Below are 17,058 nucleotides of genomic sequence, written 5' to 3' on the forward strand. Positions count from 1 at the left end.
TCGCTCCGCCCCTCGCGACTCGCGCCTGCGCACCGTGTCCTCCGCTCGGGCGCGGTCACGTACCCACCGGGAGAGGCGGGGGCGGAGCGTCGCGGATGGTGGGGGCGGGGTATGGCGCGCTGTGCGGCGCTGGGCGGCTGGCACAAACGGCGGCGTCGGGGTCGGAGGAAAAAACTCGGTGAGGAGAGCTCGGGGAGGGAAGGAAGTGGGACAGAGAGGGTGCTCAAGTCGGGGCGCCGGCGCGTGCCGGGCACGGTCGGGGGCGCGCGCCCGGCCGGCGGTAGCGGAGTTTGGCGACCCTGGGGAGGGGGGATTGGGGGTGGGGCGGGGGGTAGAGAGAACGCGACGGACACGTTGCGTGCCGGCTGTGGCGAGGGTTGGGGTGGCTGCGGGGGGCGCGAGCCTGGCGGAGGGGGTGGGGAGGGGCAGGGGTCCCTGCGGTCCCTAGGCCCTGCCTCCATCGCCAGTTGCTCCCGGATGGGGCTTTAGTGCCCGCGCCAAAGGGAGTTGGGAGGGGGCGCTTTTTTTCCCAGTCCTGTCCCCGAGTGCGTGAACCTTTCTCCGCCCTTCTCTCTGTCGCTGTGCACCCTCCTCCCGCGACTCCTTTCCGTCCGTCTGTCTGTCTCAGGACCTCCCTTCCGTCTGGGTGTGTGTCAGCCCCCAACCGGCTTCCTCCCGTTGGGGTAAGGTCGACCCCGCCACTCCGGCCTGTCCAGCTGTCTCAGGCCCTCCCTCCCAGCTTTTCTCCAGTTTGTTTTTCTGTTTCTGTCCCCACCCCAGCCCCACAACTCCTCCTGTTCTCTTTGTCTGTGGATTCCCCAGTTTCCTCTGTCTGTGTACCCTCACGTCCCCTCTGGGTCTCTCCAGAACCCCCAGGAAGATCACCGCTGTTCGTCTCTAGTCCCCACTCCTTCACCGTTGCTTTTCTGCTTCAGTCCCCTCTCTGTTTGTCTGTCTCAGCCTGAGGATGATCTCGCCCCCAGCCCCCACCGCAGCCCTCTGTCTTGGGTCATCCTTACTCCTCCAGCTGTTCCTCTCACTGACTCTTGTTTGTCAGTGAGTTTCCCGCATAATTCCCAGGGTCGTCTCCCCTCAAGTTGGCTCAGGTTTCAGGGTCTTGAAGCCAAATTTGTCTGCCTATCTACTGTCCCTCCACTCCTCACACTTTTCCCCCAGCCAGCCTGCCTCTAGCTCCTTGAACATCCCTTTTTCTCTCTTCCTCCAGGCACCCTGACAGGTCCCGTCCCAAGTCCCTAGGGACAGCAGAGGACCTGGGGACCAGCAAGCACCCCCGGGGCACAAGAAGAGCCTCTGCCACCTGCCCTGCCTCACCCTGCCCCACACCCAGCTCGGCCGCCCTGGCCCTTGGCTGCATCAAGTGGAGGAGGAGGAGGCAGCTCAGGAGGGTGGCACCATGGGCCCGGGCCGTGCCCTCCATGCCCGGGGGATGAAGACGCTGCTGCCATGGACAGGCCGTGCCAGCCACAGCCCCTGAGTCAGGCTCTCCCTCAGTTGTCGAGTTCTGTATCAGAGACCTTGCAGCTTGACCGGCCCAGGATGGGGGTGGAGAGGTACCTGCCATGTTCCCTGCTACCCTCCTATCACCGTCCAGGAGCACCTGCTGAGGCCTCTGCAGGGAGTGGGATCCCCAGAGCCACAGCCACTTCCACCACAGCCAGCCCCCTGCTGGAAGGCTTTGGTGGGCAGGATGGTGGCGAGCTGCGACCACTGCAGAGCGAGGGTGCTGCAGCACTGGTCACCAAGGGGTGCCAGCGACTGGCAGCTCAGGGCGCCCGGCCTGAGGCCCCCAAGCGGAAATGGGCAGAGGATGGTGGGGATGCCCCTGCACCCAGCAAGCGGCCCTGGGCCAGGCAGGAGAACCAGGAGGCAGAGGAAAAGGGGGAGGGCGACATGGGCTGCAGCAGTGGCCGTGGTGAGGCCAGTGCTGGCCTGAGGGAGGAGGAGCTGCCTGCTGCACCTGAGCGCCTGGCCCTGGACTATATCGTGCCCTGCATGCGGTACTATGGCATCTGTGTCAAGGACAGCTTCCTGGGGGCGGCACTGGGTGGCCGTGTGTTGGCCGAGGTAGAGGCCCTGAAACGGGGCGGGCGCCTGCGTGATGGGCAGCTAGTGAGCCAGCGGGCTATCCCGCCACGCAGCATCCGTGGGGACCAGATTGCCTGGGTGGAAGGTCGTGAGCCGGGCTGCCGAAGCATTGGGGCCCTCATGGCCCACGTGGACACTGTGATCCGGCACTGCGCTGGGCGGCTGGGCAGCTACATCATCAATGGGCGCACCAAGGTAAGGCTGCCCGGCATACATTCGTCGGATGCCTCGTGCTCTGAGCACCAGTGGGTTTGGGGATGCTTCTGGGGTCACAGAAGGGTTTAGGCAGCTCCAGTGGAGGGAGTGTTCAAATTCTCTTTGGGTGCTTAGTCCCTGTGGGGACTCTGGGGGTCTGTGTGTTTTCTTTCTGTCAGCCATAGTTTGTGCACCTGTAAACTGGGGGTATAGCCTGTAGCCACAGTGCTGCTTGACCTTGCCAGAGATCCTCTTGAGGAACCTGAGGAGAGGTGCTGGCATTCATAGCCCCACACCTCTACATGGGCATTGTTGGGGTTCACAGCCTCGTGGTGTCTGTTCATGGGCCCAAGACCAAGAACGGTCCATGTAGACTGGCACGTGTTTCTGCCTCTGTCCCTGTCTTCATCCTTCCTGTTTTCCCATCCTTCCATCCATCCCTGTCTGCTAGCTTGTCTGTCTAGTCCATCCTGCCTCCCACCTGTTTCTGGTCTGTCCGTTGTCACCCAGGCAGAACCAGGAGGTGGAGGGGGATGGTCTCCGTAGTGAGGCCAGTGCCAGGCTGAGGGAGGAGGTGCTGCCCGCTGCTCCTGGTGCTGGACTGCATTGTGCTGTGTGTCATACTGTGGTATTTGCATCAAGGACAGCTTCCTGGGGGTGGCACTAGGTGGCTGTCTACTGACTGGGATGGAAGTCCTGTCCCCATCTTTCGAATTCCTCCCCATCATAGTCTGTTTTCCATCCTTTCTGTCCGGCTCTTAGTCTGTTCCTTGACTCCCTGCCTTTGTGTCTCATCTTGGTTCCTTTTTCATTAAAGTAGTAGTTACTAATTTTTTTAAAGGCCCTGGGCTTTTCTGAAAATCTGCCATTTTACCTTATTCTCCTAAGAAAAATGCTGATTTGATAGGAGTTTATGGCAGTTTGTACGGGTCTCCTGGGCCTCCAGCCGCTCTGCTCATTCAAGAACCTGGGCCAGGAGCTCTGCACAGGACAGTGGTCCATAGGGCCTTTCTGGCCTGCTGACATGATATCTCTCTTCATGGAGGGGTATGAGGGCCCTGGCCTTGAGTCCAAGGCTTGGCGTCATTTGGAAAAGGCTCTCTAGTGAGTGCCCACTGCACACCAGTGATGCCTGGCTGATGGCGCTGGCTGTGTTCTGCCCTTCAGTCTTGAGGTTGTGCTCCCAGTGTCCCCTCCCACCATTCTCAGATCCCATCTCGGGTTCTGCCTCTGTGCAGCATCCCTCTCCGGCTGGAGCTGGCTTGGGGACCAGGGCTCCCCTGGGGCCGAGGCCAGTATCCTCCCCACCCCAGCTGGAACTTGTCCTACTTCCCTCTCCCTGCTGTTACTTGATAGCTGGAGAGCCAGAGGTGATCCCTCCCTGGGCTCGCCTGTGCAGGCAGGAGAGATTAGTGGGAGTTTACCGGGACACGGGGTGCTCAGCAGCTTCACCCCAGGATCCCCCATCCTTGCAGGAGTGAGGTTGAGGGTAGACCTCAAGGCTGAATGGCCTAGGGCAGGACACTTCTCTGAGGTTTTGCTCACTTTAGGATAGGAAATCCAGGTTAAGTCCCCAGCTAGTCTGTGGCATTTTAGGTGGAAAGCTGAGGGTAGAAGGAGCAGATCGCAACCCCCTTGGTGCCTTGAAGTGGTTGAGGACAGGGCCCTGGCTAGGATTTGGGGGGTGGGGGTGGGGGGGACTCTTTTAGCCCTAGATGACCTCTGTTGCCCTGGGAGGTAAGCCAGGCTGGACTGAGAAGGGAGGGGAGGAGCCAGCCCAATCACCAGAGTTCCTCTCAGACCCTCCCCTGCCCCAATGAGACAGCAACTTGAGGCTTCCCCACCTTCAAAGGGCAACATCTGGGCTCCCTCCCCAGGCTCCGCTGTAAGACAGTGTGGGGTGCTGGGGTGAGTGAGCACAGTGTTGGGGAGTACACCGATCAGCTCTATGACTAGGGCCAGCAGCAGCCAGTTCGCTTGAGTTCCTTTTCCTCCCTGGCCCCTCTGCTCAGTTGGCCTGCAGGTGGAAGAGAGTTGACCTCTACTGGCCTCAGGGACTACCATAGGGGACCTCAGAGAGCCTGGTGGCCTTGGTTTGCCCCTTTAAGAGCAGCTTGGGGATGGGGCGTGCTGTCATTTGCTCAGTCTCCAGCTTCAGATATGTGTCTGTGTGGTGGGGCTTTGGCCACATTGTCACCGATAGCCTTTAACTCTTCAGTTTCCTGGCTCTGATCCCAGCCGTCCCTTCTCTGAGGTGGAAGGGTGAGGAACAAGTTTCCATTGTCGCTTCTCTTGTCTCTTTCCCTTGTAGGGAAGGAAGCAGAAGCTTCTCTGGGGCCAGAGTATGCTTCCACTCTCCACTCCCCATGGTGTGTGTATGTGGGGGGAAGGGTGGGGCCTTAAAGGGGCTGTTACTGTGCCCAGCTTTCATGTACAAGTCCTGTTCTCTGCCGGACTCCAGAAGGTATCCCTGATGCATGGTGGGCGACCCTGTGTGAGGGTGCACAGGGCAGGGTGGAGTGGAGGCCCGGAGGCCCTGAGGCCCAGAGGAGTACTGTTAGTCAGCAGCTGTCTCCTGGGCGCTGGGGAGACAGGCCTGGCCCCAGGGGCTTCCACGGGGCTGCTGTTGGGCCAGTACTAGATAAGCAGGTACCTGCGTTGATTTCACACTGACGGGTAGAGTGGAAAAGCAGCCCAGGTGCCTTCAGCTAGAGTACTCAAGGTGCCCCTTGACCTGAGATGTGAGTAACAAAAGTCGGGAAGAGAGTTCTAGTCAGGTGCAGAGGCCTTGGGAAGAGAACAGTCATGAGGCCCCAGAGGCCGGAGCAGAGTAACGGGGATGGGGGATGAAGTTGGTGACCTTGAGGCTATGGTCAGGAGTTTGTATTTTGTGTTTTTTTGAGATGCAGTGGGTATTTGAAGGGATTTGAACAGCGAATTGCTGGAGAAAAGGTCTCTGGCTGCTGTGTGTGGGCATGGATAGTGGGGGAAGGGGTTGCAGCCCTGGACCCTTCTCCCCACCCCCTCCTCACGCCCAGGCAGCAAAGTCTCTGCTTGCATTCTAACTGGGGAGGCCTTGCCTGTCCCTAATCAGTGACTCACTGATTCCAGGCCACCTGGGCCGCTGCATGTTTTTTCCTCCCCGTGAGGTGCTTGCTCAGAGAGCTGACCCACGTGCAGGGAATGGACAGCGCAAAGAAGGTGCTGCTTCCGAACCTGGGGGTGTGGGGGCTGCCCACTGCCTGTGCCCTAGTGCCGCCAGGGAGAAGAGCACTCCCCACTGCTGGGTGGCCTTACCCAGTGGCAGCTCTCCTGGCCTCTTGCCTGGGGCGGGTGCTGTGGTGGATCAGCTGCACATGTTTAATGCAGAATGGCTTACATCGTGCTGGGGTGAGCCCTGGGAGTGATGTGTTGGGATGAGTCCACCTGACTTGCCACGGGGTGCTTGGCAAGCTATTTTGGCATCGGACACTGATCTTTTGGATCAGTAATGTTTATCTCACGGATATCTTGCTGGGCTGTGGCCTGTAGGTATAGCTGAATGTTAGTGGGGAACAGTAGCCTGGCTTCTGTGTGGGTCCAGGTGTCAAGACAGATGGTCCCCAGCTGGGTAGGAGCTGGAGGGTCTTCATATAAGTGTTCCCTTATTTGCCGCATCCAGCTTTTTCAGTGGCTTTGGGCAGAGGGTAGGACTGGGACTTAAAAAAAAAAAGTGATTTCAGCCTGTGATTTGGGTCTCCATCATGTGTCAGGCACCATGCTGGGTGCCTTCCCATTTATATCTTGTTTAGTTCCCACAACAACCTGCGAAGTAGCTGTTGGCTCCATGTCATGGGTCAGGAACCAGAGTCAGGAAGTTAAGTCGCTCCCCCCCTCCCCCTGATATTGTACTCCTGTGGCAGCTCTGCAATGAACCTGGGTGTTAGGTCTGTGGGGACACCTGGGTCCCTTTCCTCACACCACCTCTACCTTTTTATCAGGTTCTTGATGAGAGAGCAGACCCTGAGTGGCTAGGCCCAGGCCTCAGTGTGGTCAGAGCTGGCCAGGCAGTGGCGGCCGTCAGGGAGAGGAGGCAAGAGCCTAGTGGCTAGACCTGTGCACACAGAAGCCAAGACCTTGAATGAGTCCTGTTAGATCTGTGTTGCCAGGGACTTTAAAAGTTAGGTTCTCAGAGGGGTTAATGCAACTGCCGTAAACACAGCAGGTATTATTAATCCCATTTTATAGACTAGGCAGTGAGGACTACTCAGGTGATGGGACTGTCCAGGGCTACCCAGCAAGTTATCCTTGGAGTTGGGATTAGATCTCAGGTTCTAGTTACATTGTAGGTCTTGGCACTTATTCAAATGTGTAGGAGACATAATTTAGTTAGCAGGGATTCTTTGTGGTTAGGGGCAGCAATTCTCAACATTGCTGTGCATGAGGATTACCTTGGGGATCTTAAAAGATTCCAGGCTCCAGCCCTGGCTGGTATGGCTCGGATGGGCATCCTCCCGTAAACTGAAAGGTTGCGGGCTTGATTCCTGGTCGGGGCACATGCCTAGGTTGTGGATTTGGTCCCTGATTGGGGCACATACGAGAGGCAACCATTGTTTCCCTCTAAAATCAATAAGCATGTCCTTAGGTGAAGATTAAAAAAAAAAAAAATTCCAAGCTCCAGCCCTGGCTGGGTGGCTCAGTTGATTGGGGCATAGTCCCGTACACCAAAAAGTTTGATCCCCGGTCAGGGCACATGCCTACATTGCAGGTTTGCTTCTCGGTCTGGCCACCAACAGGATGTTTCTCTCTTGCATTGATATTTCTCTCTCACTCCCTCTCTCTCTAAAATCAATAAAACATATCCGTGGGTGAGGACTAAAAAAAAATTGCAGGCTCCACCATAGACCAAGTACATGAAAACCTCTAAGGTGAGCCTGGACATCAGTGTACCAGGTGGTTCACTCTGCAGCCAAGGGTGAGAACCCCTGGTGTAGGTCTGTGAGGCTACATCGCTACACACCAGAAACCTTTACACTGGTTTTCTGCTGAAGTGTCTGAGGTGGGGTCAGGTTATCTTTAAAAAATGAAACCCTCAGATCCTCATTGAGCTCCTTCCCTGAGGACTGGTATCTGTGTGTGTGTTGGGTTGGGGGAGGGAGTGGGCTGTTGGCGCCCTGGAGCTGAGGTTTCTGGTGGATGGAGGTTTGGCTAAAAAAGGTGAAAGTTTCGGGGCTGGAGCCCAGGACACCTGAGGAGTCAGAGATGAGGGGTAGGGAGGGTTGGGAAGGCGGAGGTAATGGCTGCTTCCCCAAATGTCCCTGCCTAGCTCCAGTAAACCACTTCCATCTGTCTCTGCCAGGCCATGGTGGCGTGTTACCCAGGCAACGGGCTGGGGTACGTGAGGCACGTTGACAATCCCCACGGTGATGGGCGCTGCATCACATGTATCTATTACCTGAATCAGAACTGGGACATCAAGGTAGGGTGTGGTGGTGGGCATGGAGGTGGGGTGTCGTGCATCCACTTTGTTTTCCACTTCCAGCTCAGCTTCTAACCTTCTCTGGTTCTTCTTCTCAACCCACAATGGGGTGGGGCAATCTGGCCCCTGGCTCTTCGTGGGGAATGGTGCAGTCTGCAGCCCCTGGCCTAATGAACCCTCCCCTCCATTTCCTATCTTCTTTAGTAGCTTCTTGTTCTTCTCCATGGGAATACAGACTCTGGGTTGTCATTCGTTTTTAAGAGACTGATTGGTGGGAGAGAGTGATCTGTGTTACTGCTATGCCTTTGGTGGGCTCCCAGGGGGCAGGGAGTGCCAGCCTCCTGCCTCATCCTCTGTTCTGCCCTCAGGTGCATGGTGGCTTACTGCAGATCTTCCCTGAGGGCCGGCCCGTGGTAGCCAACATTGAGCCCCTCTTTGACCGGCTCCTCATTTTCTGGTCTGACCGGCGGAACCCTCATGAGGTGAAACCAGCCTATGCCACCAGGTATGACCCATACTTCTGGGATATGCCCAGGTGCTCCCCATGAAAGACTAGGATGTGATGAAGTACTGAGAGGGGCCTATTTGGGAACAGAACTAGGCTCAGATGGTGGACTCTACTGTCACTGTGGGTATGGTGGCTGGAGTTGAAGAAAAGTGATCTCTAACTACCCTCCCACACTGCTCTGGTTCCCAGGTACGCCATCACTGTCTGGTATTTTGATGCCAAGGAGCGAGCAGCAGCCAAAGACAAGTATCAGCTAGGTACCTGCTTCCCAAATGGCATCCCTTCCCTCAAGTCCTTCCTATTCCATGACCTCACTAGGCCTCAGGCTCCCTCCTTCACCTCATCAATCTTTTACTAAATTCTGCCGCATTTTTCCTCACCTCTGCTACCTTCCCTAGACAGCTACTCTCCTGGTACCCCCAGCATGAGTTCCATCTCTTCTGGTCCTCTCTGACCTTCCCAGCTCTTCTGTGGCCTCTTTGTCCCTTCCCAGATGACTCACTATCTCCTGTTCCCCTCCCTCCCACCAGCATCAGGACAGAAAGGTGTCCAAGTACCTGTATCTCAGCCAACTACGCCCACCTAGTGGCTACTGCAGAGCTGCATGGACAGAAAGCTTGCCCTGACTTCGGGAGAGCCCTGGGCCGGTGCTGCCCGGCCACCAGCCCACCAGTCTTGGTGCCCGCTCCTTCCCTGCCACCGCTGCTGCTTCCAACTTTGCCTCTGTCCTGCCTGGTGCGGAGGGTTCCCTCAGTCGCTGAGAACCAAGGAGGAGGAGAGACCTGTGCTGCCCTGTTACTGGAGCTGGGGTTGTGACCTGGGGGCTACCATTACTGGAGCTGGGGGTCTGTGTCCTGCCCTGTCTGGTCATGCCCCTCTCAGGTGTGGAGAGCTGGAAGGGGGCATTGCCACCTCCCACCAGAATGCAAGATTTGGGGTTGAGGTGAGTCACGGCCTCTTGCTGACAAAGGTTTGTGGGGGATAGTATCCCTAAGACCCCCACTCCTCCAGCCTGGAATGTGAAGTGACTCCCAACCCCTTGGCCATGGCACCCTTATGACTAGGCTGCCGCTGCTTGGGCAGGATAATAGGTGCTGGGAGGAGCATGGGTGTGAATGTCCTGTCAGCCAAGAAATAAATAAGTTTACCTCAGAGCTGCACACATCTGACTCCCCCTCTCCCTCTTCTTGGCAAGGAGATTCCTCCATCTGCAATTCAGGGTCTCTATTAAACAAAGCGGGTAAGGAGGGCTGAGAATCAGCAGAGGGTGGTCTAGCCTAACCTCAGTGGGCCACCAGGCAGAGTTGGAAAGCTGAGGGGACCTTGCCCAGGCTGGTGCACTGTGGGGTGAGGTCTGTGTTGGCAGGGCTCCCCACAAGAAGCAGGTAGGACCACTGCAGGGTGGTGGTAAAGAAGATCTCCGGTCGGGCCAGGCCTGTATCTAAGCACATCCACTTTCCTGGGGACACAGATTCAGGGTGAGAACCCCTTGTACCCTGGGGCCTGCCCAAGCTGGCCCCCTCCCTGCCTGGCCCTGACCTGGGGCAAAGGGCGTGAAGGAACTGGCCCTTCAGAAAGTTGGGGTTGAAGCTGTATGGATCCTTGAATAGGAATGTGCAGACACAAGCAGAAAAATCATGAAGGTGCCCTAGGGGGATGCACAAGTGTTACCACCAACTTTGCAAGACTGCCATTCATCCATCTAAGACTCCGTTTTGAAAGGTGGGAAGGTGGGGCCTTATTTTTTGCTCTCAGGGCTGCACACACGCTGATGCCTGCAGATCCTGGTTAACAGGTGCTCCCCGCCTTGCACACAATCCTCAGACTCGGTGGGTATTTTGGGCAGAAAGTGGGCAGCACAGGTGAAGGCATGTGGCAGTCCCAGGGGCAGCACTTTGGTGAAGCACACCCCACCCCCAGCCATCCCCAAATCCTAGCCTCCTCAATTTAGGCTCTCCTGCTAGTAGACATGCCACCCCTGGGAATTCGTGGAGAATGAGGGTGGTGGTCGTGGTCTCCGTGCTGCGGGAGGAATGGTTATATGTGATCATCACCAAAGTTTCCTTTTGGAAGTGACTCTTCCTGCCGACAGAGGAGAGGGGTGCTGCAGAGTGCCAGGTGCCCCCTTATGGGCGGCATGGATAGCTTAGGACAGTGGGGGCCTGCACCTTACCCATTTGGTCTAGGAAGCAATCAATGAAATCACAGGGCTCCCCAGGCTGCTGCGTCTCCTGGTGCCGCTGGATTTGCTCAGAGATGAAGATCCGAAGCTCTGAAGTTCCGGTGGTTCGGCCCTGGAGCCGGTTCAGGAGAAGGGACAATGTTACATATGGGGGACAGGATCTCAATAGGACCTTGATGTTATGTCCTAGAACTCTCCCACTCCAACATTCTAAATTCCATCCTAATGATCCCCTCTAGGTAGGTCTATCTATGTACTTGGAATTTGACATAGTTTAGGCTCATGAGGAGGTATTGGGGCCCGCCCCATCTAGAGCTCATGATGCGGAAGTTGTTGAAGAGGTCCAGAAGCCTCAGGAACTCTGGGTCCTTGTAGCCATAGCGGTTCCCGAAGACCACGGGACGGATATCAGATGCAGCATTATTTATTAATAGTAGCCGCCAAGGGTCGAACGGGGCTTCTGGAAATGGGAACACAACCAGGTCATAACGCTGTGACTCGGCCTCGAGCTGGCTCTTGGACTTCCACTTCATTCCACTCAAAGGGCTTCCTGCGGCCCCTTCGGTCTGTAGGCCACACCCACACCGTGTCCCTCTCCTCTCCGAACAGGCCCCACCAATGGTGGCTTGAGATGCGCCAGACAAGCCGCCGCCTCCAGGACGCGATCCTGCAGCGTCCGCGCACCCAACCCGAACTCCGTAAGTGTTCCAAGTGCAAAGTTGTTCAGCTTCCGCCGGGCAGGCCGGTTGGAAAACAGGACGCCTGGGACTAGGGCAGAGGAGGGGGCGGTCATGAGCTGGCCGCGCCTTTCCTGGCAGTCGTCCAACCGCCTACCCAACTCCCTTGCAAGCCGTTTGCTCAGCTTCTTTTCCAGACCTCTTGGTTGCCATCCCAGCCCTCTCCTGGTCTGGATCCCTGACCAGAGCTTGCTTAACTTTGGCTCTTCTATTGCTGCACGAGGAACCAACCCCGGTTGACCCTACACTTTAGCTTCGTCCTACCCTTTCCTCAACATCTGCGCTCCTTAGCTTTGATTCCCTGTTAGGCCACGCCCTATTTTCCTGGCCCGGCTCTGGCCCTTTATCGCCCTGACCGGATGCCCAGACCTGCTCTTCCACCTCCGGGGATCGCCGCTTCCGCGTGTGAAGCGCTCAAAAGGCTGCCGTTACCCAGCGACCGTAGGAGGTACCCGCATGCGGGCTAATGCGTCCACGGTGCTGCGGAGCCGCACACGCAGTGCAGGGCGCTGGCTCAACCGCACTGATCAGCGGGGCCCAGCGGCCAGAGCAGAGTCTGAGCCCCCGACACCCTCCTCCACCGAGACCCCAGAGCCCCGCTCACAGCTCCTTCCGCCTTCAGACCAGGAGTTTCCATCTCAGCCCCTTATTCCAGGTTCTGGAGTTCGTATCGCCAGCTTCCTGCCTCAGACCCAGGAGTGCAGGCTCCCTCTTTCTTCTTCCCTCAAGATCTAAAAATCCAGGTCCCCAGCCCCCTGCACCCACAGCTCTAGGCATCTGGGGTCTCAGTATTCCCCATCCCAGCCTTGAATCAGAAGAACACGCCCTCTTGCTGCCCTCTCCCGCACCAGACTGCCCACCCCAGGCTCCTCCTCCCTCAGGACACAAACGGAGGCTGGGGATAGGGCAGTGCGACTCCGCCTTTCACCAGGAACTCAGGCCTACACTGTGCCTCGAGATCTGACTCCCCGGCACCCACACTCTCCATCCTACCCCCTCCTCTCCCCAAACAACCAGAAGTCCAGGCCCCCAGCTTCCCACCCCACCCAGTATCCTTTCCCGGAACGCAGGACTCCAGGCCCCTCAACCTTCCTCAGGACTCGTCGGGCTCTCAGTTCTCTTCATTCAGAGAACCGGGGGTTCCAGACCCCAGCCCCACCTCCACGAATCCAGAATTCTGGACCCCCCACCCACTGTCAGGACTACCTCCACGAGTGCGCGATCCAGGCTCCAGCTGCAGCAAGTTCCCCAGCGCGGGGTGGAGTGTGGGGTGGGGATAGGGCCCTGTGTGCCTGAGTGGCCGCACTTCAGCCTCGTGTGCCCTGAGATTCTCGTGGTCATCATGCCCTCGATTTTCGATGCCTGCACCTCTTTGCCTCTACTTGATACCCTTGGGGTGTTGGAGGGGGGACCATAGTGGAAGGGTTCGCCATCTGTGGCCTCTCCCGAGATTTACCAACCCAAGGTCACCTGCCCCCCAGCCCTAGCGCTGCTCTGCCTGGATACGCCTGGACTTTTTGTACCAGCCTCAGCCTGCCCGTTTGACGGCTTTCATGCACCAGCATTTCTGTGTCATTACACTTGGCCAACAGGTGCACCTTCCTGAACCCCTAGCACCTTGGGTCCATCTTATTTGGCCTGTAGTAGTGAATTCTTGAATTTCTCTGGATCCATGACTCCTGAAAAATGTACCCTGTACAGTCATGTACCCAATAGTGACATTTAGGTCGATGACAGACCACATATACAACCATGGTCCCACAAAATTAAAATGGAGCTGGAAAATTCCTATTGCCAGTGGTAAAAATAAGGTCATAGCACAAACCCATTGCTTATGTGTTTGTGTCCATGTTGGTATAAACAGACCTACTGTGCTGCCAGTTGTATGAAAGAATAGCACATGCAAGTACGTACATAATACTTGATGGTAATAAATGACCATGTTAGTGATCTATGTATTTACTACACTTTTAAAAATCATTATTTTTAGAGTGCATGCTTTCTACTTATATAAAAACATTTTCTGTAAAACAGTGTGCTGTGTTACACTGGCAGCAGCTGCATACATCATTTTCTGTTGTTCTTGATTTAATCTCGTGTTGTTTTTTACAGTTACATGCTGTATAGGCTAGGGGCAATAGGCTAGACCATAGAGCCTAGGCGTGTAGTAGGTTGTAATATGCTGTTCTCACAACAACAGAATTGCCAAGTGTCGCGTTTCCCAGAACGTTATCCTGTTGTTAAGTGCATGACTATACTTCAGATTCCTAAATACATTCCTGAGTCCTAAATACACTTATAAAAAAAATGCCCCTGGTGATGTGCCATTAGCCTGACACCCCTGTGGCTTGTGACTGTGATTCCCAGGGACTCACACCTAAGTCCTTATCACTTCCATGCTCACTATTCTTAGAGCCCTGTATTGCTGTACCTGTGTCCCAGATGCTCACAGAGTTTCCTAGCCTCCTGGTGCCCATCAGCCTGACACTCTGTGCCTACCCTATGACTCCTGTGCCATCCCACATGTTGGCTGGCCCCTTGTATCCCATAGTTTGCCCTGGGTGCCTTTCCCACATGTTGGCTCCTTGTATCCCCATAGTTATGCCCTGCCCTGAGCTCCCACCATCTTTATTCCCAATGCTCTGGTTCCCAGGTGCTCCCAAATGTCCTAAGCCCATGCTGTTCCACTCCCTGGTTGCCAGTCCCCCAAGCTCCTCAGTGAGCACCCCCACTCTAAGGCCAGGCCATGATGGCAGACAAACTTACGCATCATTCCCACTGACTCTGGGGGTGGGGTAGGGCTGGAAAGGGCAAACCCAGGCCTGGATGGCCCAGTGGTAGGGATGTGGCTGAGTCAGCATTTGGAACAGACTGTTCCAGAATGCGGCCCAACCACCTGTCTGCTCCTGCCTTGCCAGATGCAGCCTTCTGCCAGGTGCTTGGCACAGGGCCCAGACCTGGGGAGAGGGTAGGGGGCTATGCAGAGTCTAGGACTGGGCTTGTCCCTGGGAGTACCTCTCAGTGTCCCTCACTCTCTTTAGTGATTCTTGTTTCGTCTCTCAATGTCGTCTTCCCTTTCCTTCTTGGAGTTTCTCTGTTTCTGTTCATCTCTCTCTTTCTCTGTCCATCTCTGTTTTACTCTCACTGTCTGCCTCTCTTCATATCTGTTTTCTATCTCTTGCTCTCTCTCTTTTCAATATGTTTTTATCTCTCTGTATCTCTCCTAATTTGTCTTTACCTTAATCTTCCAGTCTATGCTTCCATGTCTCCCTGCCTCTGTGTTTGTCTCTGTTGCAGGTCTTCCTACCTGTCAACTTTTCTCTGTCTAGGAACCTGGTGACTGGGAGGGGTTGTGGGGCAGGGTGCTGACTCCACAGACAGTAGGGGTGCAGTGGGGCACAGCAAGCATGCACTCCTCATCCCCACCCCATCCCACTCTGCCAGGCTCTAATGAATCCTCTTTATGAGGGTGTCTTCAAGAGCAGGCATTTTGTCTTGTTCACATCTATATCCTCTGCACCTAAATTAGTGCTCAGCACCCAGTGGGCACCCAGTGAATGTTTGTTGTTGAATGAATGCATGACTTTGGTCACCCCGATTTCTTTCTCTGTCTCTAACTCAGACTCTGTTTCTCTCAGTCTCTGTCTTTTGCTTAAGCCTGTGACTGTCTCTCTTCCTGCTTGTCTCTGTCTCTCCATTTCCCTTTTCCCCCCTCTCAGACCCGTGTCTCTTCATCTCTGCTCCCTCTTGATTTCTCTCTGTTTTATTATAGAATCTCTTTGTCTTTGTTCTCTCTGCACATCTCTGTCTCTCCCTTTCTCTCAGTGCTTCTCTTTCTCCTCCTCTGTCTTTCTCTGTCTCACTCCCTATCTTTGGTTCTCAGGACCCCTTTCTGCTGTCTCTGTATATCTCGCAGTCTCTTCCTGACTTTCTCCACCTCTCTCTGTCTCTGTCTTGCTATCTCCATGTGTTTCTCTTTGCCATCTCTCCATCTTTCTCAGGAACTCTGAGTCTCTCCCTTTTTCCTTCCCATGGCGGAGCCCTAGGGAGACTCTGTGGTTGGCCTGTGGTGGGAACAGCATGGGGTTAAGGAGAGGATGCCCCATGTGGGGACCACCTCTCTGACTCCCCTAGCTGGCCCGGTGTTTGGAAGAGCATGTCCCAGCTCCTGGACAGGTGAGACCCTGTTCCTGGGGTGGGGGTGGGGGTGGGGGGGCTCTCAGGCCTCCTCTGCCCATGGCTGCTCCACCTGACTCTGGCTCAGTAAAGCCCACTGAGAAAATATACTGTCAGCAGGATGTCAGGGTGTCAAGTCCAGTCCCAGGTGGGAAGGTCCAGGACTGGGTCTTCTACCCAACCCCAAAGGGAGGCATTGCCAGACAAAAGATAATCTAAGGAGTGGGGTGAGAAGTGGGGGACAGTTTCAGTCTTCTGATGCCTCACTTCTACATTCATTGCCCTTCCATCTTTCTCTGGTCATTTGTTTCTTTCCTTGTCTCTGCCTTCTGTCCTCTTTGCCTCCCCATTTCTTAGCCTGTGTATCTCTGTGCTTTCCTCCGTGTTTCTGCTTTGTGAGACTGAGAGGAGCGTGTTGGAGCCAGATGGTCTGCGTTCCAGTCCCAGCTCTGCCTGTTTCTGGCTGTCTCATCTTGGGCAAGTCACTTCACCTCTCCGAGCCTCAGTTTGCTCATCTGTAAAAATGTATAATGCTGTTGCTTTGCCTCATAGGGAGACTTAAATGAGGGGTTTAAAACAGTGTGAGATTGGGAAGCACTGTGTTAGTACTCCTTATTTCTCAGTCTCTGTTGCATCTCCCTACCTCTTACTTTCCCCCTCTTACATTCCATCTTTGTCCAGCGCCCTGCATCTCTTGCAGACCCATTCAGCATCATCCTGGGTGCTGTCCTTTTTTCTGCCTTGGTTTCTCTGCCTCTGTCTTCAGGCCCTCACAGCCTCTATATTCCAGCCTATCTCCAGGAACATTTTCTTCCAATTTCTAGCCTCCTCAATTTCTAGTCATAGTTGGGTGTCTTTTTTCGCTGCAGTCAGACCTCTCTTCTCTCTATCCTAGGTGTCAGAACATGGTGGTCCGGTTGGCCCGACTGGTGGGAGGGAGTGCGGATTCTACTGCGGCTGTGCAAGCTCTGCGCCCTGCGGCTCATCTTGTCCCAAAGGCTCCTTCCTCCAGCCCAGTTCCTTTGGGGCATCTGTGCAGCCTACACTTCCCATTCTTTCACTGTCAAAACATGGAGGCGGCTGGACTGCTCTCCGGGACTTTTGACATATGCAAATTAACCTGGTTCCAGCTTCTCCCATTAGAAATAAAAATGGACTTCGCTCTTTCCCAGAAGAAATGTTGATGGACCTAGTACAACATATTGACTGGGAGATGCAAATAACCTGTTGAACGTGTTGATGGGTAAATTCACCCTAACCAAAATGTATGTTTGGAAAAGTGTGGCGTTGGCACCTCCACACAAAGAGGCAATGGATTCCTATGGGTCTTCGGGATGGCCGAAGAGCTTCACCTTTTCTCTCTTCTGCTTTTCTTTTTTCTTTTTTCTTACTTTTTGTCCTTATTCCCTTTTTTTTCTTTCTTCCTTGGGCCATGAAGTCGAATTGGGAGTTTTTCTCTAGTCTCTATTTGTTTTTCCTGCCTTTTTTTTTTTTTTTTTTTTTTTGACAAACCTGCTGTAAAATTTTAGCCTGTTCTCTGGGTGATTTCTCCGAGCAAAAACAGCCTGATAGTAGGGACCCGTGTTCCTTCCTTTATTCCACCCCGACATGTTTCAATCTATTATAGTTTACTAGGAAATGATATAAAAGTGAATGCTGTGGGTAAAACAAGGTATGCACCTCCCTTCCCTGGGTG

The 17,058-nt window shown here is 55.0% G+C and overlaps 1 protein-coding gene across 2 annotated transcripts; it reads left to right on the forward strand.

The window, feature by feature from the left end:
* The first annotated feature begins 98 nt into the window (after positions 1 to 98).
* EGLN2 (egl-9 family hypoxia inducible factor 2) lies at positions 99 to 9,429 on the forward strand. Of its 2 annotated transcripts, XM_090259667.1 has the most exons (6): positions 99 to 178; positions 1,226 to 2,301; positions 7,640 to 7,759; positions 8,128 to 8,264; positions 8,457 to 8,524; positions 8,798 to 9,429. In XM_090259667.1, the coding sequence occupies exons 2-6, from the start codon at positions 1,465 to 1,467 to the stop codon at positions 8,851 to 8,853; spliced, it is 1,218 nt and encodes a 405-aa protein (XP_090115793.1). In that variant the 5' UTR covers positions 99 to 178; positions 1,226 to 1,464; the 3' UTR covers positions 8,854 to 9,429. The 2 variants fall into 2 exon arrangements, with proteins under 2 accessions (XP_090115793.1, XP_090115794.1); XM_090259668.1 differs by lacking the exon at positions 7,640 to 7,759.
* The last annotated feature ends 7,629 nt before the right edge of the window (positions 9,430 to 17,058 follow it).

Source organism: Furipterus horrens, unplaced genomic scaffold (genome assembly GCF_987537825.1).
Source record: "Furipterus horrens unplaced genomic scaffold, mFurHor1.1.pri manual_scaffold_13, whole genome shotgun sequence".
Lineage (NCBI taxonomy): Eukaryota > Metazoa > Chordata > Mammalia > Chiroptera > Furipteridae > Furipterus > Furipterus horrens.

Bases quoted from the DNA above. Each gene is read 5' to 3' on its own strand.
- EGLN2 (XM_090259667.1), top strand. From the start codon at position 1,465: ATGGACAGGCCGTGCCAGCCACAGCCCCTGAGTCAGGCTCTCCCTCAG. The intron at 7,760-8,127 runs GTAGGGTGTGGT...TTCTGCCCTCAG, and splicing joins ATCAGAACTGGGACATCAAG to GTGCATGGTGGCTTACTGCA. The intron at 8,525-8,797 runs GTACCTGCTTCC...CCCTCCCACCAG, and splicing joins CAAAGACAAGTATCAGCTAG to CATCAGGACAGAAAGGTGTC.